The following is a 25,049-nucleotide window of genomic DNA, read 5'->3' as shown; positions in this document are numbered from 1 at the left end:
AAGGGGAGGAGTATAAGGGGAAATGAACTCAGCATCCCGGTAACTGTTTGCTGCAGTAGTCCTCCCACTGCTGATTTGCTTGGCTTTAGCTGGCTGAAGAAGAGGACCTCCTTCAAGCAGTCCTACTGAGCAGTGACACTAGGGACAGCGACACTCTCCTTTTCAAGCTGTACCCTTGCTCCTTGCCATCCTCAGCCCACAGAGGCCACTGTACTGCCCACACTTCAGGAGAATGTACTTAGATCCTATATTCACATCAAAATTGTGGGGAAGGAGGGTTCATTTTAGGCCCAGCTGACAGTGATGGTGTCAGAGGCATCTGCATTCTAAAATCTAGATTTAATGCAGGTTCACAAGACTGTTACTACAGGTCAAGAAATTGCCTGAAATCAAATCCTACAGCTCCGCTCCAGCTCTTATTCAGCCAATGCTGCCAGTAAAGCCACTAGGAAGTCTGTGTGAACAAGAACTGCAGGCTTTGGCCCTAAAACACATTAGCAATATACCCCTATCCAATATGCAATAGTCTGGCTTCCTTCACAAGCAATGGGGTTACTTGCTATTTGGCCCCAGCCCAGCTGCTGCTGTCAGCTCAAAGACAGATAAATTAGGTAGGCAAAGCTATTTGTACAGAAATGTGTAATGCATCATAAGAATAAAGCACGATGTACAACAAAAAAAGTGTGTGTGGGTCAGACCAAATCTGCCTGTCATCAAATAAGCAGGAGATGCCTCATTACCCAGTGCATGTAGCTACACATTTGAGATACAACCCCATTTGCCAAGTCCTCAAGCTGATACAACAATAGCCACTTGTTCACAGGCAGATATAATCTGCAGATATAACCCACAGATATACACCACTCTGGGGATTTTTCACGTTTATTTGGGAGTTATAGGGGTTTGTTAGCACAGAGAGCAAGCTCTCCCCTCATCCCAGGTTTTTGTGTCCATCATTGATTTCTGGGTCACAAAGAATGCTTAAGCCCATAACAGTGAATCCCACGTGGCCTGGAGACAGCTTTAGCACAGGTGCTGTAAGGAGCACAATTCTGCATAGAAGTGGGCTCAGCAGGTGCTTGAGACGAGTCACAACCAGATGATCGTGTTTCCAAATGAGATGTCTCACCATTGGCCACGCTCTCTCCTGCCCTACAAACCAGGCAAACCACCCATTCACTCATCAGGAAAGAGGGGAGTGCACCAACTGCAACCTGCCCCATGTGCCAGCTAGCCGTGCTTGCCCCAGGATCCTGCATCCGTACAGGAACTTTGGATCAAGCTCTAGTAACTGCATAGCTCACATTTCCAGAGCAGTTGCATGCTGTGGTAGAAAATATTCTTATCTATCCACTTAACATGTCTGTCCTTTTAATTTCATTACAGATCCCTTCGGCCTTCTGCTAACAAATGATTTATGCAGGGTTACTGGGGGAAAAATAAAGTGAATTAGGATCAAACCTTGTTAGCCAGACACTCAAGCTGCAACCTCCCTGGCAAGCCAGGATTCAGAGCATCTCTGTTTCCCACACTTCGCCCCAGAGAAGATCCAAAAACTATCCCTTGCTAGCAAGGGGCTTACCAAAACCCTCCTACCGAGGTCTGGGGGCAGCTTACCTTCCAAATGCCTTCCCAATGGCAGATGGCCGGGCCTCATAGTAGTACTGCTTGTATTCATCCATCCACACCTCTGCTGTGCGCTTGGTGTTCCTGCATGGGGATGAGGAGATGCTTTGCTGAGTGCTGCTGGAGAACCTGCCCTCCCAGCGAGCAGGCACTGGGTGGGCAGACCCAAGGCCTGTCTGCCAGGAGGGAGTGGGGGACAGTCCCAAACGTGAAACACAGTGGGCAGTACGGATGGATATAGATTGAATGTGTTAAGTCTACAAAGCCTTGCAAGGATGCTTCAGTTCAGAAAGTAAAATTTTAACAGCCATAGTTTACCATAATTTTTTCACACACGCTTTCTCTGCAGAGACACCTGGACTGACTGTCACCACCACCCTGCTTTACAGTATTAGATTAGAATAATGCCACAGAATAATTCAGCTTGGAAAGCACCTCTAGGTATCACCTGGTCCAACCTCCTGCCCAAAGCAGACTAGCTTCAGGTTAGGTCATGTTGTTCAGGGTCTTGCCTGGTCGAGTTTTGAAATCTCCAAGGATGGAGATTTCACCACCTCTCTGGGGCCCTGTGCCAGTGCTTAACCACTCTCATTGTGAAGCACTGTCTCATCTTTTTTCTCTTCCCATCTGTCCTGCAGTGGAAGTTGTCCTTAGGGCTTGTCTCAGAGCATATACAGCTCAGTAGGATCTCTGGACTCAAAAGCAGCTCAGAGACAACAAAAATGACTAAACACTGCTGATACACAGGCACATGTCATAGGGCAGTATCCACGAACGGTCAGGGTCTCTTCTCTGGGGTACTGCTCCCCACCTCCATTGCAGACTGAGGAAAAACAAGGCGCACTAATACAAACAACAGAGAGGGAACAGGTTTTGTTCACAGAAAACAGCAACTCATCCTTCCCTTGAGAACAGATGCTCAGCCACAAGCTGTTCTCCTCTGTCATCAGGCAGAAAGACAACAAAGAATTCAGGCTTATTTAGACATGCCCAACATCAAGGTGGCCTGGCTGCTACCAGGAACTACCCAACACCTACTTGATGTAAGTCAGTGCATTGCCCTCAGGGAAGTCATAGGGATGGCGCTTCCTGAACACGTGTCCCACTCGACTGCAGGGAACGATCTCCAAGCTGCCACCGCACATCCACACTCGGAAAGAGAGCTCTGGAAGAGACCCCAAGAGTCATACAGCTGCAGGCAGACCGGCAGCATTTCCAAGAAGGGCAACTTCAGCAGTATGCCTGAAAACCTTGCCCCTCTGCTCTAGATCTATTGCCTGCAACAGCAAAACCAGGAAAAGCAATGCCATGGTGAGAGTGGAAAAACTGTCCTCCCTTTGTTAAAATGGAGGCAACTCTTGCGGCTCAGAGACTTCCTAGCCTTTTCCAGTCCCACTCCTCTCCTTGGTCCCCCGAGCATTTCAGTGAGACACCTTTCCCTTTGACCAGGTCCTTGTGGTTGCTGTCAGGCCTTCCGGATGGCATTTGGCAACAGACTGAGATCACCCCCACACGCACCTTGTTTTGGACTTCTGTAACTCTCCAGCCTTGCACATGGATGGAAGAAAAAAAGAAGAATTCACCATGTAAAGCAAATCATGTAAGGAAGAAAGAGTGTTTAGGAGACAAGGAGAAAGAAGAGAACAAGATGAGGGCATAGGAAGTGAGTCAATGTCTAGAGCAGAGTCCTCTCCCTCATACCTCCATGTTCTCCATCCTACAATATCTTGTTGTTCTTGCTCTCTTGGCTATGTTAATAAAAAAAAAGTGGATGACAGTTTGTCACCTGTTGCCTCTGCCGGGGGAGCTACTGAAAGCAGAAATCAGCCTAATAGTCTGACTATAAAAATATGGAGAGAAACCTGCTACTTGAAGAAATCCAGCTGGTCCTGAAGCTAAATTCAACATTTTGTTAAAGGATTAGAAGAACATGAAGCTTTGATGTACAGGCGCTTATTTGCATCACTGAAGAGATGTGACCTTGCTCAAGCTTACGGGTCTGTCCTCACAAGTTTAATCACTGCCACACCAGAGGGGTTTTCCACTTGCATTTCATGTGGCGGTGAGAAGAGAAGAGAAGAAAAGAAGGAAAATGAAAATTAGCCGGGTAGTTTGGTAGTCCTTACCAAAAGGGCTTCAGATTGTGTAGACTGATTACTTCAAAAACTTTACACAGTTGGGATCTCCCTCCAGTAATGCCTGAATTATGGGGCTCTGATGTTTAGAAATGAAAAAGAAATTATGTATCCAGATCTAATGGCTGTTTCAAAGCATGTACACATACTAGCATCTTCCCAACCTTCATCTTTCTCCACAGCTTTCCTCTCTAGCTCCTGGGAAAGGGTGTTTAAACAGTGTGTTTTTGTGGGGGGAAGATGGTGTATTTAATCTAGCTTCTAAGTAAAAAAACATTTTATTAGACTGTATTTTGTGGCATTTCTTACTAGCTCTTGTCTCTCCCTGACTCTTTCCTAGAGCTTATTATGTTCAGTCTCTTTTCAACCGGGAGTTCCAGCTTCGAAGAGAGGAAGGGCTTTAAAAACAAAAAAAAGGTCAAGACAGAAGTTTCTGTCTGGTGGTGTGTCCAGCTGGCATTTGCTCTCCGGGAACGAGGTTCTGACTCACTCCAGCCTATAACAAAAACAAAACTCTCAATCTAGCATGTGTAACTTAAAGTGATGTCCATTTCCCAAGAGAGGATTCCTCCTGCCATGTTGATATCTTAGGCACACAGACTGCATGTCCAGGTTTGTAAATTGCAGAATTCTTTAAAGAAGGGGCAAAAGAATGCAGATTTTGGGCACAAAAGAGAAAAACATAGCTTATTAAAGACTTTCATCCATCCTCTGATGGAAAGCATAGGAGAACTTTTTGCTGTGTATTTTCCAGGATGTGACCTAGTCCATATGTGTTTTAAATGACTTAATCACTGTGGCTTTTCCCCATCACAGGGGAAAAAAAGGGGTTTACCAGCTCACATCCAGCTGAAAGGATATTTAGGCAGCTGGTAATTGCTGCCTGATCATTTCTGTGTACCTGCTGTGTGCATAGAGCTTGTCTGGCTCTGTGCCCTTCCCATACATTCTCTTATCCCGTTTCCTCACAGGAAAAAAGTTTCAAAGAAGTTTATTAAAAATGGCGTTCATGGGCAGGGAATGGCCCATCTCACCCACCAAAATTAGACAGAACCATTCTCCCACCTCACCTGCAAATGGTGACCTTATCCAAGAAGTTCCTTTCCCACTCAAAATTGTAATTTGTAGTAAAAATAGTGTTTCAGAACATCATCAACATTTTTCCTTGATCACAAAATCTAATTTTCAATTAAGTATGGAAAACTTTTTTTAAGAGGGTAAATTAACCATTCTGACTATTTCAAGGAAAATTAATACTTTTTGTTGTCAAATACAGGTTGATTTCTACTCCTCTGCCATGCAACAGCAACAGGCTCGATGTACAAGCCACTGGTTGATTTGTTGCCTCACATTCTGCTGAAGAGTGGAACAAAAGTTAGCTTTAAAAAAGAAAAACAGTCTGTTTTGGTTTTAAGATACCTTCCCATTGTCATCATCACAGTGGTGGTGTGGCAATGTGGCTCAGAGACAGGCCCCATTAAACAGAGCATTGTGCATTTAGCTTTGCCCTCTTAAGTGAAGAGTGGTGGTGCAGGATAAGAGACAAGTGATGGGAGACAACGAATTTACAGGCAAACCACACAACAAGGCAAAACTGGCAAGCCCTGTACACCTGGCCCAGTCCCACACAGCCTGGCCCAGCCACTGCCAGGCTTTACGAGAGCAATTTGAAGGAGAATGAAGCAATTCTGTGCAGGTTTTGATCAGCTCTACGTGTAAGAAGGGCTGTGGGTGTGCAGGTAATTTACTGCCACTTATGGCAGAGAGTTCTCCTTAGCATCAAGCTACTGACATACGCACCAAACAGCAGCACTGGGTTCCCAGGTGGGCAGAAGCAGATAACCAAAAGCCTAAAGAAGTATTCTTTCTCCATCTTTGGGGTTTACAGCTTTTACACAGTTGCAGCTCAGAGGCTGGCAGGATGGCCAAGTGGCTGGCTCTGCAGCTGGAGCAGGGCCAGTGACAGCAAGGAGCTGAGTTTGGCTATGCAGGGGAGTCTGAGGGACACAGGAGAGGGGATCTTCATGCCTGGGTAAAGGCTGCCTGTTACTTCTGCCTACAGTGCATAGCTGATGCTAATAGCACTGCTGAGATCCCAATGCAAGCCCCATTTAATATCTCTTTTTAATTTCACGAATATCATAAAACTGAAGCAAGACCTCAGAAAACAGAGAACACAAACACTCATTATTAGACACTTTGTTTTAAAAAAGTGGTACCTTGATATTCTGTAATCAGCCAAAAATATTATTTCCTGGTTTCAGAGAGCATTTCAGAAAGAGGCAGCTCTCCCAGCTGTGTTCAGAGAAACAAAAGTTTCCTCTTCCTGACTATCTCTTTCTTTCTAATTGGTCCTCTGGGTGCTAGAAAACACCATGTAAATTCTTCTTTAAAGGGATTTATTTACAAATCTGTGACATTTATGGAAACTGAAATAGAATAATTTTTTGGCAGCGTTAGCTACAGAAAAGTCTATTTAAGTTGACTGCAAAACAGAGTAAGGCTTTTATCTCTTCAGCTCCACCTGCACCATTTCAAAATGAATGCCCCGAATACTTTACTTTGCACAAAGCTGACAGCGGTACAATTCTGACTGACATGGGGATTATCTGACCATGCCCCTAGCCTTACATCAACACGCAGATCAGATCTCTCAAAAGGAGAGTTCTGGTAGGCGATGAAGACTGGGAAATGGTTCTGCTTTAGTGTTTCATTCCTCTGAAACACTCTAAACTTACCAAAATTTTCTCCTCCCCAGATGTCCATTTGAGTGTCATATTTTCCCAGGTGGTTAAACCAGGACTTGTCGATCACAAAGATGCCTCCTGCTATGACAGGGGTTCTGGAAAAGAAAACACAAGCCCCCACAAAATAATCACATATATATGTAGCACCTCCATCCTCATTTTAGAGGGGGGACAATTTGTCCAGGCCTGACAAATCGTATCTCATTTAAAAGAGAAAAATAGTAGAGCTGGGACGTGAACCTGCAGCAGGCGTCTGAGATCCCCCCTCACCAGATCATCCTCCTGCCTTTGTGAGATGGTCCTGCAAGCACTACATGAGTAATTCTGTGTCTTTTGCATTTATACAAATATGCACAGTGTGAAGGAATGATAGGGGCACTCTCTGATGACTGTGTTCACCAAGTAGACATGGTGTGAGAGACTTTGCTGAATGTACTGCTCTGCTGTTAGCAAGCTGGTTGTTTCTGGAGTACAAAACAGAGGCTCACAAATTACACAGAGGAATTGAATGATACTTTTATGCTACAAACAGGGAGCTGTCTGCCTATACAGACAAGCACTGTAACTTTTTATATCAGGATTTGTCATGTTCTACATTCCTCAGGGCCGTGTACACAGCGGCAAGGCTGGCAATAACTGTTCCAGCCAAGAGAGTCTGTTTTGTCCATGGACAGGCATATTTAGGAGGGGAGGATAATTGTGTGCCCAAATTACTAGGCAAGATTCAGTTCCCAGGTCTGCTTTACACTTCCTGGGTGACTCTTTAGCTGCTTCATTCCTTAATTCTTCACCTGGAAGATGGAGGTAATTAAAAACCCCCAAAGGGATTTCTGAGGCATTCAGAGTGTTGAGTGAGACCACAAAAACAAGAAGAGTTTGTCATCATCAGGTGAACACTGTGGCATTTTGTCCTCAGCAAGGCAGTCCCTGTGCACTCCTTGCCATACAGGTGAAGGCTTAGTAAAGGCATTTGGAGGACTGTACACAGTCCATCAGAGACAGCTACCTTATAGACTGAGTTGGGTCTGTTCTAGACATCTTCTGCTCTATAGGAATCTGCTCCCACTTAAAGTGAAGGCTCCAGTCAAACCCTGAGAAGGAAAAAAACATGTCAAATAGGTTTTGTTATTGTTTTTCTACTAGCTTCAGTGATAGTCTCCACCTTTACGTCACAGGCTATCCCTACTTTCCTTCCCTGATCTCCCTCATGGTCTACCCAAAACGGCAAGAGTCTATCCTAATGTAGCTAAGAAGTCACCAGCTTCTGTCTTGGCATCCTCACCCCTTAGCATTATAGATCTCTGCTCAATTCCACTCCATATCTTCAGGACAGTGTTGTCAGTGTGAGATGTAACTGCATTTTGGCCAGTCTGTCTTACACCTCCCTGTCTGCCAAAGTTATGAGGCATTAATCAAAGGACTTTGTGGGATGTGATGTATTCTGGGAACAAAGGCCTGCAGACCATTGTAACCATCACCTCTTTCAAGACTACCATTTATTTATAGATGGCCTGTGGTGGATAGCTGAGCACAGCACAGCCACTAACATTATACCATTGTTAAGGGTAGCCACAGAACGAGTAGCCTTTGGCAGGCAAGCAATGTGGCAGTGAACCCCAGCCATAGAAGAGGGAGAGGAGCACCAGGATCTGTGGGTGACCACAGGAACAGCTGCAGGGGTGTCCAGCTGCCAGGAGAGAGGTGAAAATGCTTTTCAGAAGATGCCATGAGATAGTCTGGCAGATAGGAGCAGCAGCTGGAAGTGCCTGTCAGACTCCAGTGTACATGTAGTGTAGGGAGGGCATGGTGATATGTTTAATCAGTTAACTAAACCCTGAAATTGCAAAATGTTGTGACAGTGATGCAAGCTCAAGAGGAAAACACTAGTTGGGTTTTGTTTTAACTCTGCAAAAGATCTGACTTTGCAAGTTGCAGGAAAAAGAGGACAGAGAACCCATCAGGAAAGAGCATCACTGTTTTCTTAGAAAGCTGAAGTGAACACAAATTATATTTTTCATGCACCATCTGTCAGGCCTAACTTACACAAGCTATTCATTATACCTACCTCCCCTCAGATCTGCTGATGCTGCCAGGTAGGCAAAATTATCCAGGCTGATAACATCAATGATTGGACTCACCACTCGGGTATAATCCTGAGGGAGAGAGAGAAAGGGAAAAAAAAGAAAAGAGTCAGGCTTTTCTTGAATGTCTGGCAAAGCTGCCAGAGATTAGAAAACACAAAGCTGCACATGTAAATCTTTGTCTGGCTTCTCCAGTACAGTTCCGGTAGCTGAGCAAGGGATCTGTGGCCACTACATCCAAACATGGAGAAGGTGGGTATTAGCCAGCTGCACACCATGGATGTGGGGAATGGAGCCTGGGACCCCAACACCCAGGAGTGCTGCTAAGAAACAGCTCTTTATTTCCTGCCCAAGATCACAGGGCATGAATCCCAAAGGTTCTGTGCTTGCTTTTGATATCTACTGACAGCATACCTTCTGCTCAGCCATCAGCCTAGAAATGATCAACCCACTAATAAAGCATCTTCCTAACAAGTACTATGAATCAAGACCCCACACTTAAGAATCATAGTGCAAACTAAAAAAACCATAATATTATAATATTAAGATATTGGGGGTACATTATTGGCATTAAGGGGTATAGGTATTTAGAGTTTTTCTTTGTAATTCTTTTATTAAGCGGAAGTTGAGATTACAACAATTTTTCAATGTCATGAGACAGGACATTAAAGACAGTCTTGTGATAGCTGAAATATATGATGAAACAGAGCTGGCAATGCCACGAATACCGTCTTGTTATCGGACAGCTGCCAGCCTCCATGCCTTTCCTATCAAACCTTCATTTTGTGCCATGCAATAGTTCCTCCTGCTGTAGCGCACTTGGCCAGGATGGTACATCCTAGGTGAGAGCTATCATTCATGTTTATTCCCCACCGTGGTGCGATGGCTGCACAGCGAGAGTGTATCTGCCCAGCCTGAGTCCCCCCAGCACCCACCCAGCAGCTTGGTGCTCCAGCCACTGCTCCAGCCAGGCAGTGCTAGGACTGGGTAAGGCAAGATTGAAATCTGAACTAGGATGCACATCAGAAATGTAGGAAGTAGGTCAGAAATAGGCTGACTTGAAATCTGCTCACTAAATAATACTGGAGTCAGCACCCAAGCTTTCGCAACTTAGATCCTTCCTTGAAGGAACTAGTGGGTCCTTTCTGCTGAGGGACCCCTATGCTGCTGCTGCTGCAGCTTGACTTAAAGAGCAGTAGCAAAGTAAACATTCATGGGCTTCTGAGATGGAGGATTTATTGAGCAGGAATAAAAAGCAGAAGCTTTTAAGTTATCAATCCTGAAGTTTCACCTTCTTCTGCTCCTTCATATTAAGCCAAGCAGACATGAATACAAGGCAGCATTAGAGCCTCCACCCCTTCTCCTGGGGCCCATTACTGCATGGAACCCTCCTTTCAGAGGAGGGGATCAACACCTGCCACTTGCAAGCATGGCTGTGACGTCTCCCATCACCTCTCCCCAGTTTGCTCTTACAGCAGAGCCATATGTCTCCCCCTCCAGCCCTACAGTGCAGTCAGGGTGACAGCTGCTAATATTTCTGTCTCATTTTCACTCTTCTAGCCTCGTGTCAATCCTTTCCCAAGTGAACCAGCAAAGGGACATCCCTGCACTCACAGGCAGCTCCTCTGTGCTAGGAAGCTGCCTGCATGCAGGTGGTGTGTGTTGGCAGCTTGGCAGGAGCATTAATGGAAGGAAAACTTTGGCAGTGACAAGGCACAGGGCAGGGTCCAGCAGCAAGAAGGGAGATGGCAACCATGGAAAAGTTGCACAGTGTGTGCTGCCAAAGCGGCTACCCTATGTACAGGTGCACAGGACTAGGAAGCACAGCACCTGCAGGAGACCTGAGGTATAAGTTAGTGGTTCAAATGTTCACTATTGCATCCCATCACTGAGCACCTCCTGCCCTGCCACATTAGCAGGAGAACGTAGAAGCCTGTCAGGGATCTCTTGCCCATCTAGCTCAGGCTGTACCTTCCTCTGTGACAGCCTGCCTGAGGAGTTCCTGGGAATGCTGTCCTCACTGGCACTGCTGATGGCATGTGAGGGCAGAGGATCCACCAGCACAAGACAAATCAGGCCCATCCATTCCGGAGGGAGAGATGGTGCTCACCTCTTTCACTCTCTGAAGCATTGGCTGCAGCCACTCGCTGTTGACTTCACAGTGACTGTCCAAGAAGGTGAGGATGTCAGCGGTAGCCACTTCAGCTCCTCGCACCCGAGAGCGAATCAGCCCTACAATGAGGAAAGGACAGCAGAGGAGCAGGAAGGTTATGAAGGGAAACAGCTGAACCTCCTTCAGAAAATAAAATACTTTGTGTGGCCATTATAGAAGAGCAGATGGTTCTCCTATATCACACCTCCATCAGGAGTAAAGAGCAGCTTTAGCAGGGCATCCCCTAGGGGACACACTGCCAGCTGAGCCCTCCCAGCAGACAAAGAATGACCTCACCTGTCACTTCTGTCCATGCCACTGAGCTTTCTTCTGGTTCCTGCATTGATGACGTCCCCCTTCACTTCCAGCCCTCCTCACAGGTACCTTGCCTACTCGGTGTCTCTCTCACCACTTCCATGGGACCAAGATCTACTCTCTGCTTGTTGCCTTTCTTACTGCTTATCTGCTTTATTCCCACTTGTCCTTTATTCTGCCCTGCAGTCAGAGATGTCAACCTGGCTGTCAGATGTCTCCACACTTTCTTGCAGACCATCCCACTACCTGGGATGCCTTTTGTGAACTGAGCAGTGACTCCCATCTCCCCTTCCAGATCCTTGCTCCAGGCCTGCTGCGCACTGACAGGTTTAGAAATAAGCCAGCACATGTGAGTCAAACTGAAGAGCAGCTGGGAAAGTCAGCATTACCATTTATGCACATAGGAGATATATGAGAAATAACTTTCCTTAATTGTATCTATTTATGATAGATATATGATTGTTTTTCCCTTTCCCACATCTCCTAGATGGCTTGACTCACTCTGAGTTTAAAAGGATAAGACTTACGTCTGCATCTATACTCATAAAGATCTTAAACTGCGGTCCTTGTTCTAGACAGGGCCTCTGGACACCACTTCTCATTATTTAAAGTGTGAAATGAGAGCCCTGAAGCCTGAGGGTTTATAAGCCAGGTTCTCCCGCCACAGAGCCTCCAAACTAGGACAAAAAACAAACTGTAACCATAAGAAACAACATGTAAGCAGCTGGCAAGCAAACAGGGCCATGTGGGAAAATCTGCAAAATCTTTGTACCTATAAAGTGTTCCACACTCACCTTCTCGCCGGGTGTTTCGTAGACACTTGACCTTTGGGATCTTGGTAAGGAGCTGGCAGTCCTCAGCTTAGGGAAGGCAAAAAAACCATTTGGCACACTTGCATGAATTATTTGATTTCAACAGAGAGCTCCAATTAACTGTTCTGCTTCTCCATGGGAGGGGAAATTCTGCTTTCACTTAACATCACATTAATCAGCCTGATGGCCTTAATCCTGTTGTCTAAAGAGTACACAGAAGAGCACTGCTTGCTTGCTGCTCTCCTCGAACAGCTGACCCTGTGTTTCCTGATACTCTGAGCTGCCAGGCCTTTGCCCTCCTGCGCTCAGTGTTTCACAAGAACAACCGGGCATGTGCCACGGCAACGTGGCACCAAGCACTGATGAAACGGAGAGACAGCAGGGAGCAAGGGCTGAAAATCACCGAAGTGCTAAGTAAAAGAGAGTCCTGTCATATAAAGTGATCTCATCTGCTCTCTTTGCCTTTAGTGGCTCGTCTGGGCATTTCCCGCCATTTGTTCTCGGGGCAGTTTCTGCTTGATTTTATTTAATAAAGGCCACAGGAATGTGACCCGCTTCCTTGGAGACACCGTTACATTAACACATGGATGCCTAACCGAGGGCTTTGCTGGCAGCTTGCCAGAAGCTTGCGCCATCCCTCATTTACATTGCCCAAGGAAGATGACAGAGAGGAACAGCTACCGGCTCCATCCCAGCTGTACCAATGAGCACCGGGTCTTTAGTTCTCTGTTATCCTCTTTCTATTCCTGCCCTAGCAGAGGTCACAGGAACAATTTCTAACTTGCTCTTTCCCCTTGCTCCACCAAGTTCACACCAGTTTCCATGTTTATCGCTCATTCCTTTTCATGTCTCGCACCTCCCCTTTCCCGCTGTCATCCTCCCACAGACTGAACGCTCTGGGGAGAACGCAAAGGCCATTAGCCGAAGTGCATCTCTTGGCATGTTCCTGCAGGAGCATTTCCATTCTCAAGGATACATGCAATCTGAAATAATGCTCTTGTGTGGGCACTTTGGCAGTTGCTGCATCATCCAAGCGAAGTGGCAGGTGCTCTTAATTACAGAGCACCGAAATTTTGCCTGACATCTGCTACAAGAGAAGGCAACACTCATCTTGGCAAAGTCACAACTTCAGGTAAGTATGAGAATCCTTATCAAGTCATTCACTCTCCAGGAGTGGAGCATATCACTCTGACTGTAACTACTTGCCAGAGCTTACAAACTCTCCGTATCTTTGGAGAAACCGAGGCGGATGTTAAAGCAAAGTGTCAGACCTCAAATATGCGCTAAAGTGCCTCCATGCAGGTGCCTCAGGGGAGTAGCTGTATCCACAAATATCCAGCTGCCAGTGAGAAAAATGAGAGCTGTCATAGGATGGGGCTTTTTAAAAATCTTTCCATTTACCGAGTAGCCTAAATGGGAGTTTCTGGCTGAGCGCTGTGCATACAGGTCCCAGAGATCCATCAGTGTTGATCTGGTACACTTTGGCCATTGAGAATTGAATTTCTAGATGCTGAATATGGGACATTTAGGACTGTTTGTTGGAGGTGCTCAGAAACAGCCAGCTCCAAGAGCTGGGCACAGCTCAGTCCTTATCACACTCTAAGGCCCTCAGAAAGTTAAATCCCTAATCTCAGCATCCACCTTTAAAATTTTTTCTTGGCCAAAGCTACATATGTATTTAGCTATAAAATCAAAAGAGCAATGCTTCCTTACCTCAGCAGGGCAAGGTGGGCATTCTCAGCTATCTGTAAAGTGTTCTGAAGGAGTAATTATAAATTATTATAAGTGGCACACAACTAGGTTGTCCTTGAATCTAGCGCGCATCATGGGAGAAGCAAGAAGTCTTCTGTCCCCACTACCTCACCACTACTACACAAGAGCCAGGAGCAAGAGCAACTCTACAGATGGAAAGAGTCCATAGCCTCCAGTCTGCAGGTCTGGTGGGACTCATGCAGAAGACACTCCATCCCCATGCCAAGCTGTAGGAGAAGGTATGGTGCTGCCCAAAGCAATAACCCTTCCATGGCCTCCCACAGGGACACCTGGGATCCCAGACACATGGAGGCAGGCAGACAGTCTCGCCCCAGTCTGCCTGCAGGACCCCAGGCAGGAATTTTCTGTAGGCGCCCTTGCATCCTCTTGCTCTCTCTTGGTTTGTCCTTACCCACTCTGCTCATGTACACCATTACTACATACATATCTGTTCTAAACGGTTCACAGAATGGTGCATAATGAAACTAGACAGAGATCTCTGGCAACCTGGCCAAAACTGCCAAGCTGACAGAAAGGGAAGACCTAATGGAAAGAAAAAAAGAAGCAGCAGCTCTGGCCTCTGCCATGCATGGACATAAACTAAACACAGAAAAACTTCCTCCCTTTTCTTTATCTCTTGCATACAGACAAGAGGGAATCTCTGTGAGGGAGGGGGACTGAACAAAGCAAACAAAAAGAGGGAAAACAGAAGGGAAGAAACAAGTGCAAAGGAAATAGGTCCATACTTACGATCTGAGCTGAAGTCATCTACCAAAATGATCTCCTGGATGAGGCTGGGAGGGGTGCGGTTCAGGACGCTGCAGGAACCCAGGGAGGAAAAAGACAATCTTTGTGAGCTGCCAATGGTAGGACTGATACAAATCAGCTATGCTATGCATTACAGCAGAAATACCAAACTCCAGTAATGTGGAATAGGTAACCTTGTACCAGGGTTCATTGGCAGGAGCCAAACTGCAAGCAGGAATATCCCAGAGAGCTATGGCATCTCAGCCAGACCTTAGAAGGATCCACAGCCAGGAAGCTGACTGCCGGACTTGCCTGGGGGCAGCTAGCGAAGGATGCTGCCCCTGCCCTGAGGCAGCCAGAAGGCCGTTCCCACCTGCCAGGCTCTGGGCAAAGCTCATCACTGCCGGGGAGCGGAAAGAGAGCTGCCACCTTCCCCAGCAAGGAGCTCTGTCTCAACGCCACAGATGAGGCTGCTGGGGCTTTCTCACCAATTCCCTTCTTTGGGAGAAAGGCAATTTTCTTTGGCAATATTCTGGATTTGGTTTTTTTTTTCCTCTTTTGCTTGTTACTTGTCTTTCTTTCAAACCAGCCCCCACACTTGCTGAGAGCACCCCCCTTTCCTCAGGCTGGTCGCACCATACCCCACAATACCCTCGGGACTGCAGTAGGTTTGCATCTGCAGGACACAGGGACTTTCACGCACAAGGAGGAGGGATAAAAGCTTCTGCCCTCCTCAGAGGTTGATGCACCCTGGCACCCTGGAGTCAGAGCAATCTGATTCTGACCTCTTTGTCCCTCTCATTTGTTTAAGATGCTTGAACTAATTTTCCATTACCTTCTTCAAGTCCATCCCCTGGCTCTACTACAACCACACAGCATATTCCCCCTTCGAGCCTCCTTCTCCAGCGCCTCTAGGCACAGGCAGGTCCTCATTGCCTTCAGCAAGATTGCTCAGTTGCATTTAGTCACCCCAGTGATGAGGACAGCTATGCAAACTTTAATATTAAAAACCAGAGGTAAACACTGTCCTCTTGGTTCTAGCAACCCATCTCATTTCAGTGGCACCCGCTCTTCTGATTTTGAGCAATTCTGCAGAAAGGCTTTTTTTTCTTTTTTTTTTTTTTTGGCTTTTCTGTTTTATACAGGAAATGGACAACAAGAGTAATCCCATATTCCCAGGAATGGAGCTGTAGAGAAATAAATTACCATCTTGCTAAGTAGCATCACTGATGGCTTTGCATACAGAGCCAAAGTTTCCCTAGTTTGGGAGAGTTTTCTGCTGTCTCACACAGCAAAATCCTGACTGCTCCGCTGCTCAGTATCACATCCCACTCTATTTCAGATTTATGCTGCTTCATATGTCTCTGAGTGTATTTGTATTTTGAGCTTATATGTCCCTAGATGACTGAGCTTGCATTTGTCAAAGCTGAATCTCATTTGCTTCTCTTGGCTCATACCTCTCTGGATCCTCTAGCATGGTGGGGTGGGAGGTGGGGGATGTTCCTCTTTGCATTTATAAGTGCAGCTTCTCCCAGGATAGCCATCATCTGCATATTTTACAGACAAGGTTGCCCTGCGCTGAAATTCTTGTCTGTGCAAACTCAATGCAAAACAATCAATCCAGACAGGCTGCAGCCTGCAGTATAATGGCTGTAAAATGGTATTCTACACCTTCTCCCACTAGCCTGACTATTAGCAATGCTCACATTTTCTCCACAAGTTTCAGGTCTTCCAACTCAACATAACCGGGAAAAAAAAGCAAACGCTTTGTTCCCTCTTCCTCACCTGTCCACTGATTCCCCAGTGGAGAGAAAACACTCCTCAAGGAGTTCACAGCTCATTGTTCACTGCCCAGTTCTGCAATAATTTGCTGTGGATCCTTGGGAAAGGTATTTAATCTTCTTTGCACTTTGTCTTGTCTGTCTTTTTAACAAGGAACACAGTAATCCTAGTATTTCCTTCCAATGAGGTGCAGAGACTGGCATGACAATCGATTACTTTTAGGCACAAAATGTATTATTAGGATTCCAAAATCCAAATGACAATTGCCTTTTACAGCAGAAACACAGACTGTTCTCCCCTCATCTCATGGATTCCTTACCTCCGTTGTCTTTTCTCACAGCTTCCTTCCAGTATCAGTGTCCTTACTCTGTCACTCTGTCTCATGACACCACATCAGCATTGCCAATGAGTTTCTCTCCTCTGCTGATCTGTCCATCCCTCATCGGCTCACAGACATTTTGTTTATTCCAGATGTTAGCAGAGGAGCATCTCTTTTTTTTCTTTTGCTCTAAAATAATGTCCTCTTTTGCCATTATTTAAATTGTCATTGTAATGAGTTGCTGTACCAAATGCTCTAGCATTACAACAGCATCCTTTTAATCAAAATTTATACAAGTTCTCTGCATAGGCACCGAACCAGACAGCTGTTCAAGTCCATTGACTTAAAGCCTGATTATTCACCTTTACATTTGCACCAAAACCAAACAGTACCTGCAATACTGACTGAAATCAGAAATAAAGAGAAAGAAAGGGACCAGAAAACAAAGCAGCTGATTTTCCCTCCTTCAGGAATGGTCACTGCAGCAGAATTGATGGTATCACTTAATGACTTATCAGGCACAGACATCAATCACGCAAAATGCCTTTTGAGTGAAAGTTATTTCTGAAGGAGAACAGGATGCCAAGCAAGTAACTGGTTTGAGAGTGACAGCTATGTCCTGCCAAGGAAGAGATATTACACAGGCAAGCAGCTCTTGACTGACACACATCTCCTACAGGGCGGAGGATGCCAGCAATGAGCCATTTGAACTGGCATGTTCACAGGTTCTGGTGGATAGCCCATTTCCCATTTTTTTTCCCCTACTCCCCTTCTTAGTCTCTTGCTGGATATTTTTAACCAGTTGCCTCCCTCTACACTGAAAACAAACAAACAAACAAAAATTTGTCTGAAGGACTCCCTGCCTGGGACCAGTAGGATTTGGGGCAGCATGGCCTATTGGTGTGCTGGCCTGGTCCCTCTGGCAGCTTGTAGGCTGGGCAGCAGGACCAGCTGCCTGTTGCCTTTGCCTAGGGCAGAGGAGGAAAATGGCTGGAGCCCACAGCAGCAGGCAGGTATGCAGCCCATGCTGCCTCTGGGGACCAGGAGGGACAAGCTACAGGGTGCTGGAGGGAAGAAGCTATTCCTCCCCACAGTCACTCCTCTATTTCCCCCTATCCCTCATACTGAAACATTTCTCCCATCCTCAAGTGGCAACAACAGCACATCGCTCCCGTTGCTTCCACCCAGCAGCAGAGATCCCAGGGGCAGCAGGGAGAGTTTGGCAGCTGCTGAGCTGCCAGAGGTACTTGTGCGAGTCCATGTGCGCACACGTGCAGGTGTGGTTAGCAAGAAGGGTCTGCAGATCAGGATCTGGCCCCTACAGCTGCCATGGTTAGATCACCCTGAAATAAACCGTAATGCAGGAGTCTCATCCCTGGGTCACTTCCCAAGACCTTTTGGTACCAGCATTGCCACTCAGCTGAGTTACCTTGCAGAGCTGTCAGGATAATAGTAAGATGGTATCTGGCTCAGAGGAGTGCATTTAGGCTCCCTCTAGTTTTAATTGAAGATTAGTTCAATCCCAGTACCCTTTCCATACATTTCTTCCTAGAATTTCCCAAAGTTTTGCAGCTGATTTTTGAGTGCCCAAATTCAGGCACTCATCAGCCAGGCTTGCAAAGACCCCAGGTATGAAAGCTTCAACCGGTAGTACATATTCTACTCACCTCTAAAGATTGGGCCTCTAAAAAAGTTTTCAGCCATATAAATTTTTGCTCTTAGTGCTGCTTATTTCCATCAGTTGTTGTCTTCCACCCCCACTTCTCTTATAGCATCCCCATAGTGTAATTATGATAACTAAACTTGGGAAGAGGCCCATAATAACTGTGAAATCATATTTAACTTTAACATGTGCATCTCAAATGGTTAATTCTAATTATCTACATAATCCTGCTCTACCTGGCTTAAGAAAGCTCTTATGGATACAGAGATAATGACAGGCTGCAAGCCTGACTAGTCAGCAGCTAAGCAGGTCAGCAGCTAAGATCACCAAGAGACTGTGGTCCTCTGCAGACTCACAGCCAGGTCATAAACCAAACAGAACAGAACAGTCCTGTCCCTTTGATACTTGACATCCCAAAATGCTGCAAAGTAATTACATAGCATTTGGTGCACTGACTGTGTATGCGAATTGAGTGACAATTACACTTAACAGCAGTAATTCAGCCTTGCACATTCAGATGCATTTTGCTGAAAGACAGGACTCTGAGGTTACAGAAGACGCCTTGAAGAGCACCGTGAAACCTTCAACTCCCTCTGTAACATCAGTGTTAACCTGCAAGTGGGACTCAGCCCCATGCCTCTTCTAACAGCACAGCCATGACCTGAGCTTTCACCTCTGTGTACATTGTCAAACCTCCCGTGCCTCAAAGACAAGGCTACTAGCCAATGCTTGGTTGTGTGACACTGAAAATACTGTAGAGCCCAAGAAGAATTCAGCCTTCAGGATCCCTCGTCAGACAGGGATAAATCATGGACACTTCTGACATTTGATGTAAGCAAGGAGTAAATCAATCACATGGACTGGCTGTAAACCATCTGGCAATGAAGACTTCAGCTGTAGCCAGAGGTCTGGGAGGAAATGCCATCCACCCCACCATTCATAGCAGAGTGCAGCCAGTCCCTCACAACAGCAGTCCTGCAGTGGCAGCAGGGTTGCAGGGACCAGTCTGAACAGATGGGTCACCCATTTTTCAAGGTCTTTGGGCTCTGGGTTGCAGGAGACCACATCTGAGAGACTGGTAATACCACATCTTGAGTGCTGCGTCCAGTTCTGGGCTTCCCAGGACAAGAAAAAGAGGGATATGCTGAAGCAGGTCCAATGAAGGACCACTAAGATAATTAAGGGAGTTGAGTTATAATTAAGTAAAAGTTGAGGTTGAAAGAGCTGGCGTTGTTTAGCCTTGAGAATAGAGTGCACAGAGAGGTTGCAGAGTCTCCATCCTTGGAGATACTAAAAACTGACCAGGCACAGCCCTGAGCAACCTACTCTAGTTGACCTTGCTTTGAGCAAGCCTGGCCTGTTAGTGCATTGGCAACAGTCATCTGCTCATTAGTACACATCACCTCCATAGGATCTGGATATCAGTTTCTCTCTCTGTGCTTTACTGCTGCTCTGAATGTCATCTTCTCTTCATTTTAACTATCATGGCATTTGGCTATTTGATTGGCTGCCTTGAGATTTTCTTAAGGATCCTACTACCACAGTTTCTGAGCACCTAACCATTTATTGTCTGACCTATGAGGTAATCGGCAGAAATCTCCTCCCGTTGCCCTAGCAGCACCATGGTTCAAAACAAATCTGCTCATATTCTGAACAGTGGCTCTGTAGAACTCATTTTATGGTTCAAATGAAAAGGAAATGATAGAGGTAAAAAGGCAAAATGTGTTAATGCAATATATACAGGTCTCTGGAAACACAATAGCACAAAACCTGGCAGACAGAAACCCAGCCTCCTAGCCATGAGGCCAACTTGAAAAAGCCTGTTATTTACTCACAAAGCACATTTCTCTAGGCCCACGGGATCTGACAGGAGAAGAAGTGGTGATGATGAATAATGCATTCCTGTTAGTGATACTATCAGCTAAACCTTCTACCTGGACAATTCACTCTTCCTTCAGCCTCCACAGGCTGTTCCTGGACCTGCTTGCAGGCTTCAGAGACCCTTTGAGAAATGATTTGATAAGTCAGAGAGGGCAGAGGGCATTTTTTGTGTAAAAACTAAAAGGAAAAGAGCCTCCCTGGATTCTGCGGGGGTGATGGGGAAGGGAAGGAGCAGCTGGAACATTGCTTTGTGGTACAGATAATTGCATGCTCCTGTCTGCTTGGGATGCTGACAGGCACCATGCCACCTATTTACTTGGTTAGATTTGGCCACTGCTGATGATACTCAGATATGAGGAGACACTGGTACAAGATAGCAAGTGTCCTTCAAGTTCAGACGGGTTCTGTGCAAAAAGCCCCAGGGAGGATCTGGTGGGCCATCAGGTTCAGCAACTGTTTACCAGCAAGTGAGTCTGAGCACCTGCTCAGATCGCAAGGGCTCGGTCTCCATGAGACTTCAAGTTCATCACCTTCTGCTTGGAAGACTGTGCCTCCTGCCCTCACTGAGCCAGCCCCAGCTCCTGTAACATGTGCTCTAGCAGGGGGCTGGTTGCTTATTCCTGCTTATGAAACACAGTCCCTCCCAAGCCCCTTCTCTCAGTTGCATCTAGCAGCCCATAGTGTGCCCTTTGGTCCCCCCTCACTCTTCCAAACTAAGCTCATACAGCCTGTTCCCATCTGTGGACACAGGCCCAGCAGCCCCTTTCCTGCTGCTAATGATTCCCGCTATGGGGGCTATATAGCAGCTAACTGCAGATATGTTCTGTCTTTGAAGATATGCCCACACTGCCAATCCAAGCCCCTGACCTGTCCTAGTGGGCCGGCTCGAGGGCAGATCACAAGCACTTGGGGGACTGCAGCCACCCTGCTTGCCTAACTGCTGGAAAATGCCTAACCCTCCACCACTGCCCTTCCAGGCACCATCGTTTGGGCCCAGCACCCCTTGCTGAACTCACCTCTTCACCGTGCGGAGCAGGGTGGAGCGCGCCTCGTTGTGGAAGGTGATGATGAGGCTGGTAGCTGGCAAGTCTGTGTCATAGCGTACAGAAGTGCACCTGCAACACGGGAGAGCAGAATTGTAAGCCAAACATCACCCAGCAGCAGCCACTGCAGCAATGTACCTAGAATTTCTAAAGGAGAAGAGAATAATATGCTAAAACCAGAAACAGCACAGCTGAGCTGCAGCAAAGGAGGCTTCAGCAGCCCCTGCACCAAGGTTGGCAGAGCTTAAAAAGAACTGTGCCTGTTGAAAGGCAAAGTTTTGAGGCTGTGATACCTAAACTCATGATGCTGCATGCTGAGGAGGGCACGTGGGTTTCATGGGGAACAAAGGTTTAACATTGTGGACTCTAGTCCCTGGATTCACCTGTGATTATGTAAAATCTTGTTCATTCATGCATAGGACATGCACATGCTAAGGATGCATGGAGCTGGTACACCCAGGCATCACTGTATAAAGCACTTTCAAATTCTTCGGATATTGGACTTTACAGAAAGGAAAACACTAGCTAGTGCTGTGATCTGCATCAGGGAGTTGCTGAGGTTCAACACTAATACCTCAGCTGGCAATGGAAAGCAATTCCTCCCATCTTCTCATCTGACTTTGTAATGCTAGGTACATACATTCATTCTCATACTCAGAAGCAAAGATTAACTCAGGATCAGCTTGCACCAGGGCTGCTCATACCCTGTGGAGAACAAGGATTGTTGGAGGAGAACAACTCTCAGATGTGAATCCTGGATCCAATTCTGGCAGGTACTAGGAATGGCAGGTTTGGGCTGATTTGCTCCTCCAGAGTGTCCACCTTCTTACCTTTCAGCCAGTGCCAAACAGCAGTCAGTCTGCACTAATTCCCTGCCAGATGAAGAGCCCACACCTGAAATTGTGGCCTAGTGTTTTTAACAACTCAAGGCCACGCATAGACTGAACTCATCCTGGGAGGGAATACAATTCAGTTCTTACAGCCACTACTGGTACTTCCGCATTTACTTACTATTCTTTTATGGCTATTACTAAACTGTTACTGTTTTTATCATCACATTCAATCCTACTGGTTTATGACTTTTTCATTGCATATTTTATTAAGGGGACAGCAGCTTCTTACAGCAATTTTCAAACATATAAAGAAACCTTGATAAAGACTAAAGTGGAAAACCTGAGACCAGACAGGAGACATACCACATTTATTATTGTTTCAAAATAACTCCATGATGTAATGCATATAAAATGTATTAAGGCATCAAGAAGTGAAAAAGCAGCAGAGATTGGTGTATGTGTTGTTTGGGGAAGTCTTCCCAAGATCTCAGCATTATTACAGCATCACAGAGGACAAGGACAAAGTTTGTGCTCAAAAGTTGGCCCTCTCTTTGCTTTGGATCAAAAAAACAGCTACATGCTAGGTCAGAAGGAGCTTGTAGAATGTGGAGTCAAGTATGCCCAAGCTCTGCTTGGGTGCCTGAAGAAAAAGTGACGTTGTTAGTGACCTATTGACTCCCCAGTCCTTAAACAGAGAGCCAGGTCCATTTGTGACACAAGAATGGACTTTCCTCAAACCACATCTAACTTGTAACAGCTGAAATAAGTCCTCATCCTAGGTTGCCATCTCAGCAACCATTCCAATAATGCTACAAGACAAGGTACTCAAAAACAGCTTCCTCATTCTTAAACGGGCACCTCTGCAAAGGGAAGGAACATGGAAATAGGTTTATCTGCTCTGATTATACACTGCTTTGGACTCCCCATTGCTGAAGGGAACCCTTGCAAAGCTGGGGCTGAAATGGCCATACATTTCCAGGAAATCACATATATGTTGTTCTTCAGATTGAAGTGCACAGATGAGGCTCTTCACAAAAAGCATGCTCTGCATGCTACCACAGACCAAAATAAACAATAATTCACCTTTGAAGTGAGCTATTTGTAGGCCAGAACATGACAGTAGATTAACAGAAAACAGCAATTCTGCATGGCTGGGAGACTTGTCAGTAACGCAGGACATGGCACCTCTGCCTCCGAGTCACTAGAAAGCCAATCCCAAGTACTATGCCAGGGAACAGGAGCACAAGATTTTCATCTCACAACCAAAGTCCCAACTGCTTGCATTCACAAAGCACCCTGATGGCTGTCAGTGCTGGCAGGCTCAAAGAGCTCCATGTCTCCTGATATCCCTTTCACAGTTTCCATCAAGTTAGATGCCTGGTTTCCCATTCCCAGCAGCTGTGAAGTGTTGCTTTGCAACCCTAGGTAGGGTCTAGGTTCCAGCCCAGATAGACAAGCATTTCAGACATGGTTAGGTTGCTTCTATTTTTAATCCTTTGAAGTAGGCTGTTTTACACTATCCTATTACTATCGAACCTACAGTTTTCAAGGTACATCATTATCTTTTTGTACTCCAGAAACTACAAAAGAGTTACCTGAGCACTATTAGCAATTTAAAGATTAGTTTAGTCAGCAGAATAAATTGACGCCCAGCGAAACAAGGACAGAACGATAAGCACTTTGCAAGCCATGAAATATTCACTGTATTCACACTTTAGTTTCATCCCCACCCCAGGAGCCTTCATCCAAACCGTAATGCTCAGGCTGGAGAGAAGGCACCAAACCAGCTTCAGACAGCCAGGGCACAGCAGGTGAGGAACAGCAGCCTAAAGCAAGGCTGCAACAATGGCGTAGCTTACGGCCAGGACAGAGGGTTGCTGAGAGAAGCCATGAGTGAGTATGAGGGGAGTTGTGCAAAAAACAACAGTCAGATGAGCAATTTGAGCTCCAATGGAGGGGCTGTGCTGAAACAACAAGATGGTACTTGGACCTGGGAGAAGAGATGCTAGAAAAGCAACAAGCTGGGGCTGAATTAGTCAAGGGTCTCTGCACATATGAGACATTTCCAGATTAACCATGAAATACAGTGAAGTAACAGACCAATGCTGGCAAAGAAAAATCCAAACCATCCTTTGCCAACATTGCAGAACGATGGCAGGAGGGCAGTGGGCTCCCCACACCAAGCAGCAGCCATGGCTTGGAGCAAGGGCTGCACAGTACCTGTAGTGCCTGGTGTCCCGAATGGGCCGATCGCTGCTGAGTTTGTCGCTCTCTAGCTGATTAAAAGCATGCTGGCGGTAGGGGTCTTCTCCGGCCTTCAGCAGCTTTGAGGACAAGTAAGCCTTTTCGTCAAAACCCCTCCGGCTGTTCTTCTCTCCTTGGGGAGCCCTTGTCATCTAGAGCAGAGACAAGCATCAGAGCATCAGGGAGAGCAGCTGACTCATGTTTAGACACAGGTAATAAGTTCAGACACACGTATGTTAAGGCAGGTTGTTTGTCACACATCTGGAAGTGGCTCAGGTATGGGGGAAGGCAGGACAGGCAAGAGCTTGGAAAGGAAAGCAGGAAACCCTCACAGATACAGTGTTACAATTGCCTTCTCTGAGGAAAATTGCAGGCCTTGCTATCCTTACCAACTGAGCTTGGGATGAAAGCTGTTGTTCCTGATAGCACAGGCAGAGCCAAATTCCCTTTAGCACTTGTTACGCAGAACATGCAAGACTGCAGGCATTTGGAAACCCTTCCAGGCAATGCGGGTTTGAAAGCAGCCTCCAGCCAATGTGGCTGAAACACAGTATTTTGAGGAAAAACAGTTTCAGCCTTTCGGCAATCGCTATTGCATACAAACACAGAGGCAGCTGATTTAACAGGTTGCCTGCTGTGCCCTGCCCAGCTTTGCCCAGTCTCACAGAAGTCCGTGATAAAGTTGGAAGCTGCATGTGACTGTCCCCAGTCCCACACAAGAGCCTGGACCATCCTTCTCCTCTCCTAATTTTCCTCTAGCTTTCCTAGGCCACAGAGTCAGTGCAATGCCAGCACCTGAAGACCATTCACTAGGGCCACTGGGAGGGAGGACAGGCACAGTTCTAGCCCATGCTGAACTCTTAGATATGAGATTTTGGTTGGAAACAACCTAGAAACTGTAAAATATCAGCTTATAA

The 25,049-nt window shown here is 46.3% G+C and overlaps 1 protein-coding gene across 1 annotated transcript in view; it reads right to left on the bottom strand.

Moving 5' to 3' along the window:
* The window catches only part of GALNT16 (polypeptide N-acetylgalactosaminyltransferase 16), a 34,873-nt gene extending 10,589 nt beyond the window's left edge, over positions 1-24,284 (bottom strand). Inside the window, exons 1-10 of the mRNA XM_009325581.1 lie at positions 24,109-24,284; positions 21,029-21,127; positions 14,371-14,438; positions 11,851-11,916; positions 10,700-10,821; positions 8,574-8,661; positions 7,515-7,599; positions 6,500-6,603; positions 2,665-2,791; positions 1,618-1,710 (exon numbers count right to left, since the gene is read on the bottom strand). Of these exons, the coding sequence (XP_009323856.1) occupies positions 1,618-1,710; positions 2,665-2,791; positions 6,500-6,603; positions 7,515-7,599; positions 8,574-8,661; positions 10,700-10,821; positions 11,851-11,916; positions 14,371-14,438; positions 21,029-21,127; positions 24,109-24,284 (1,028 nt within the window). The remainder of the gene's footprint in view (positions 1-1,617; positions 1,711-2,664; positions 2,792-6,499; positions 6,604-7,514; positions 7,600-8,573; positions 8,662-10,699; positions 10,822-11,850; positions 11,917-14,370; positions 14,439-21,028; positions 21,128-24,108) is intronic.
* Positions 24,285-25,049: the final 765 nt, after the last annotated feature.

This window comes from Pygoscelis adeliae, unplaced genomic scaffold, assembly GCF_000699105.1.
Source record: "Pygoscelis adeliae isolate BGI_AS28 unplaced genomic scaffold, ASM69910v1 Scaffold356, whole genome shotgun sequence".
NCBI classification, from domain to species: Eukaryota; Metazoa; Chordata; class Aves; order Sphenisciformes; family Spheniscidae; genus Pygoscelis; species Pygoscelis adeliae.
Note: the sequence above shows the minus strand (reverse complement) of the source record. Positions and strands in the feature narration are given on the sequence as shown.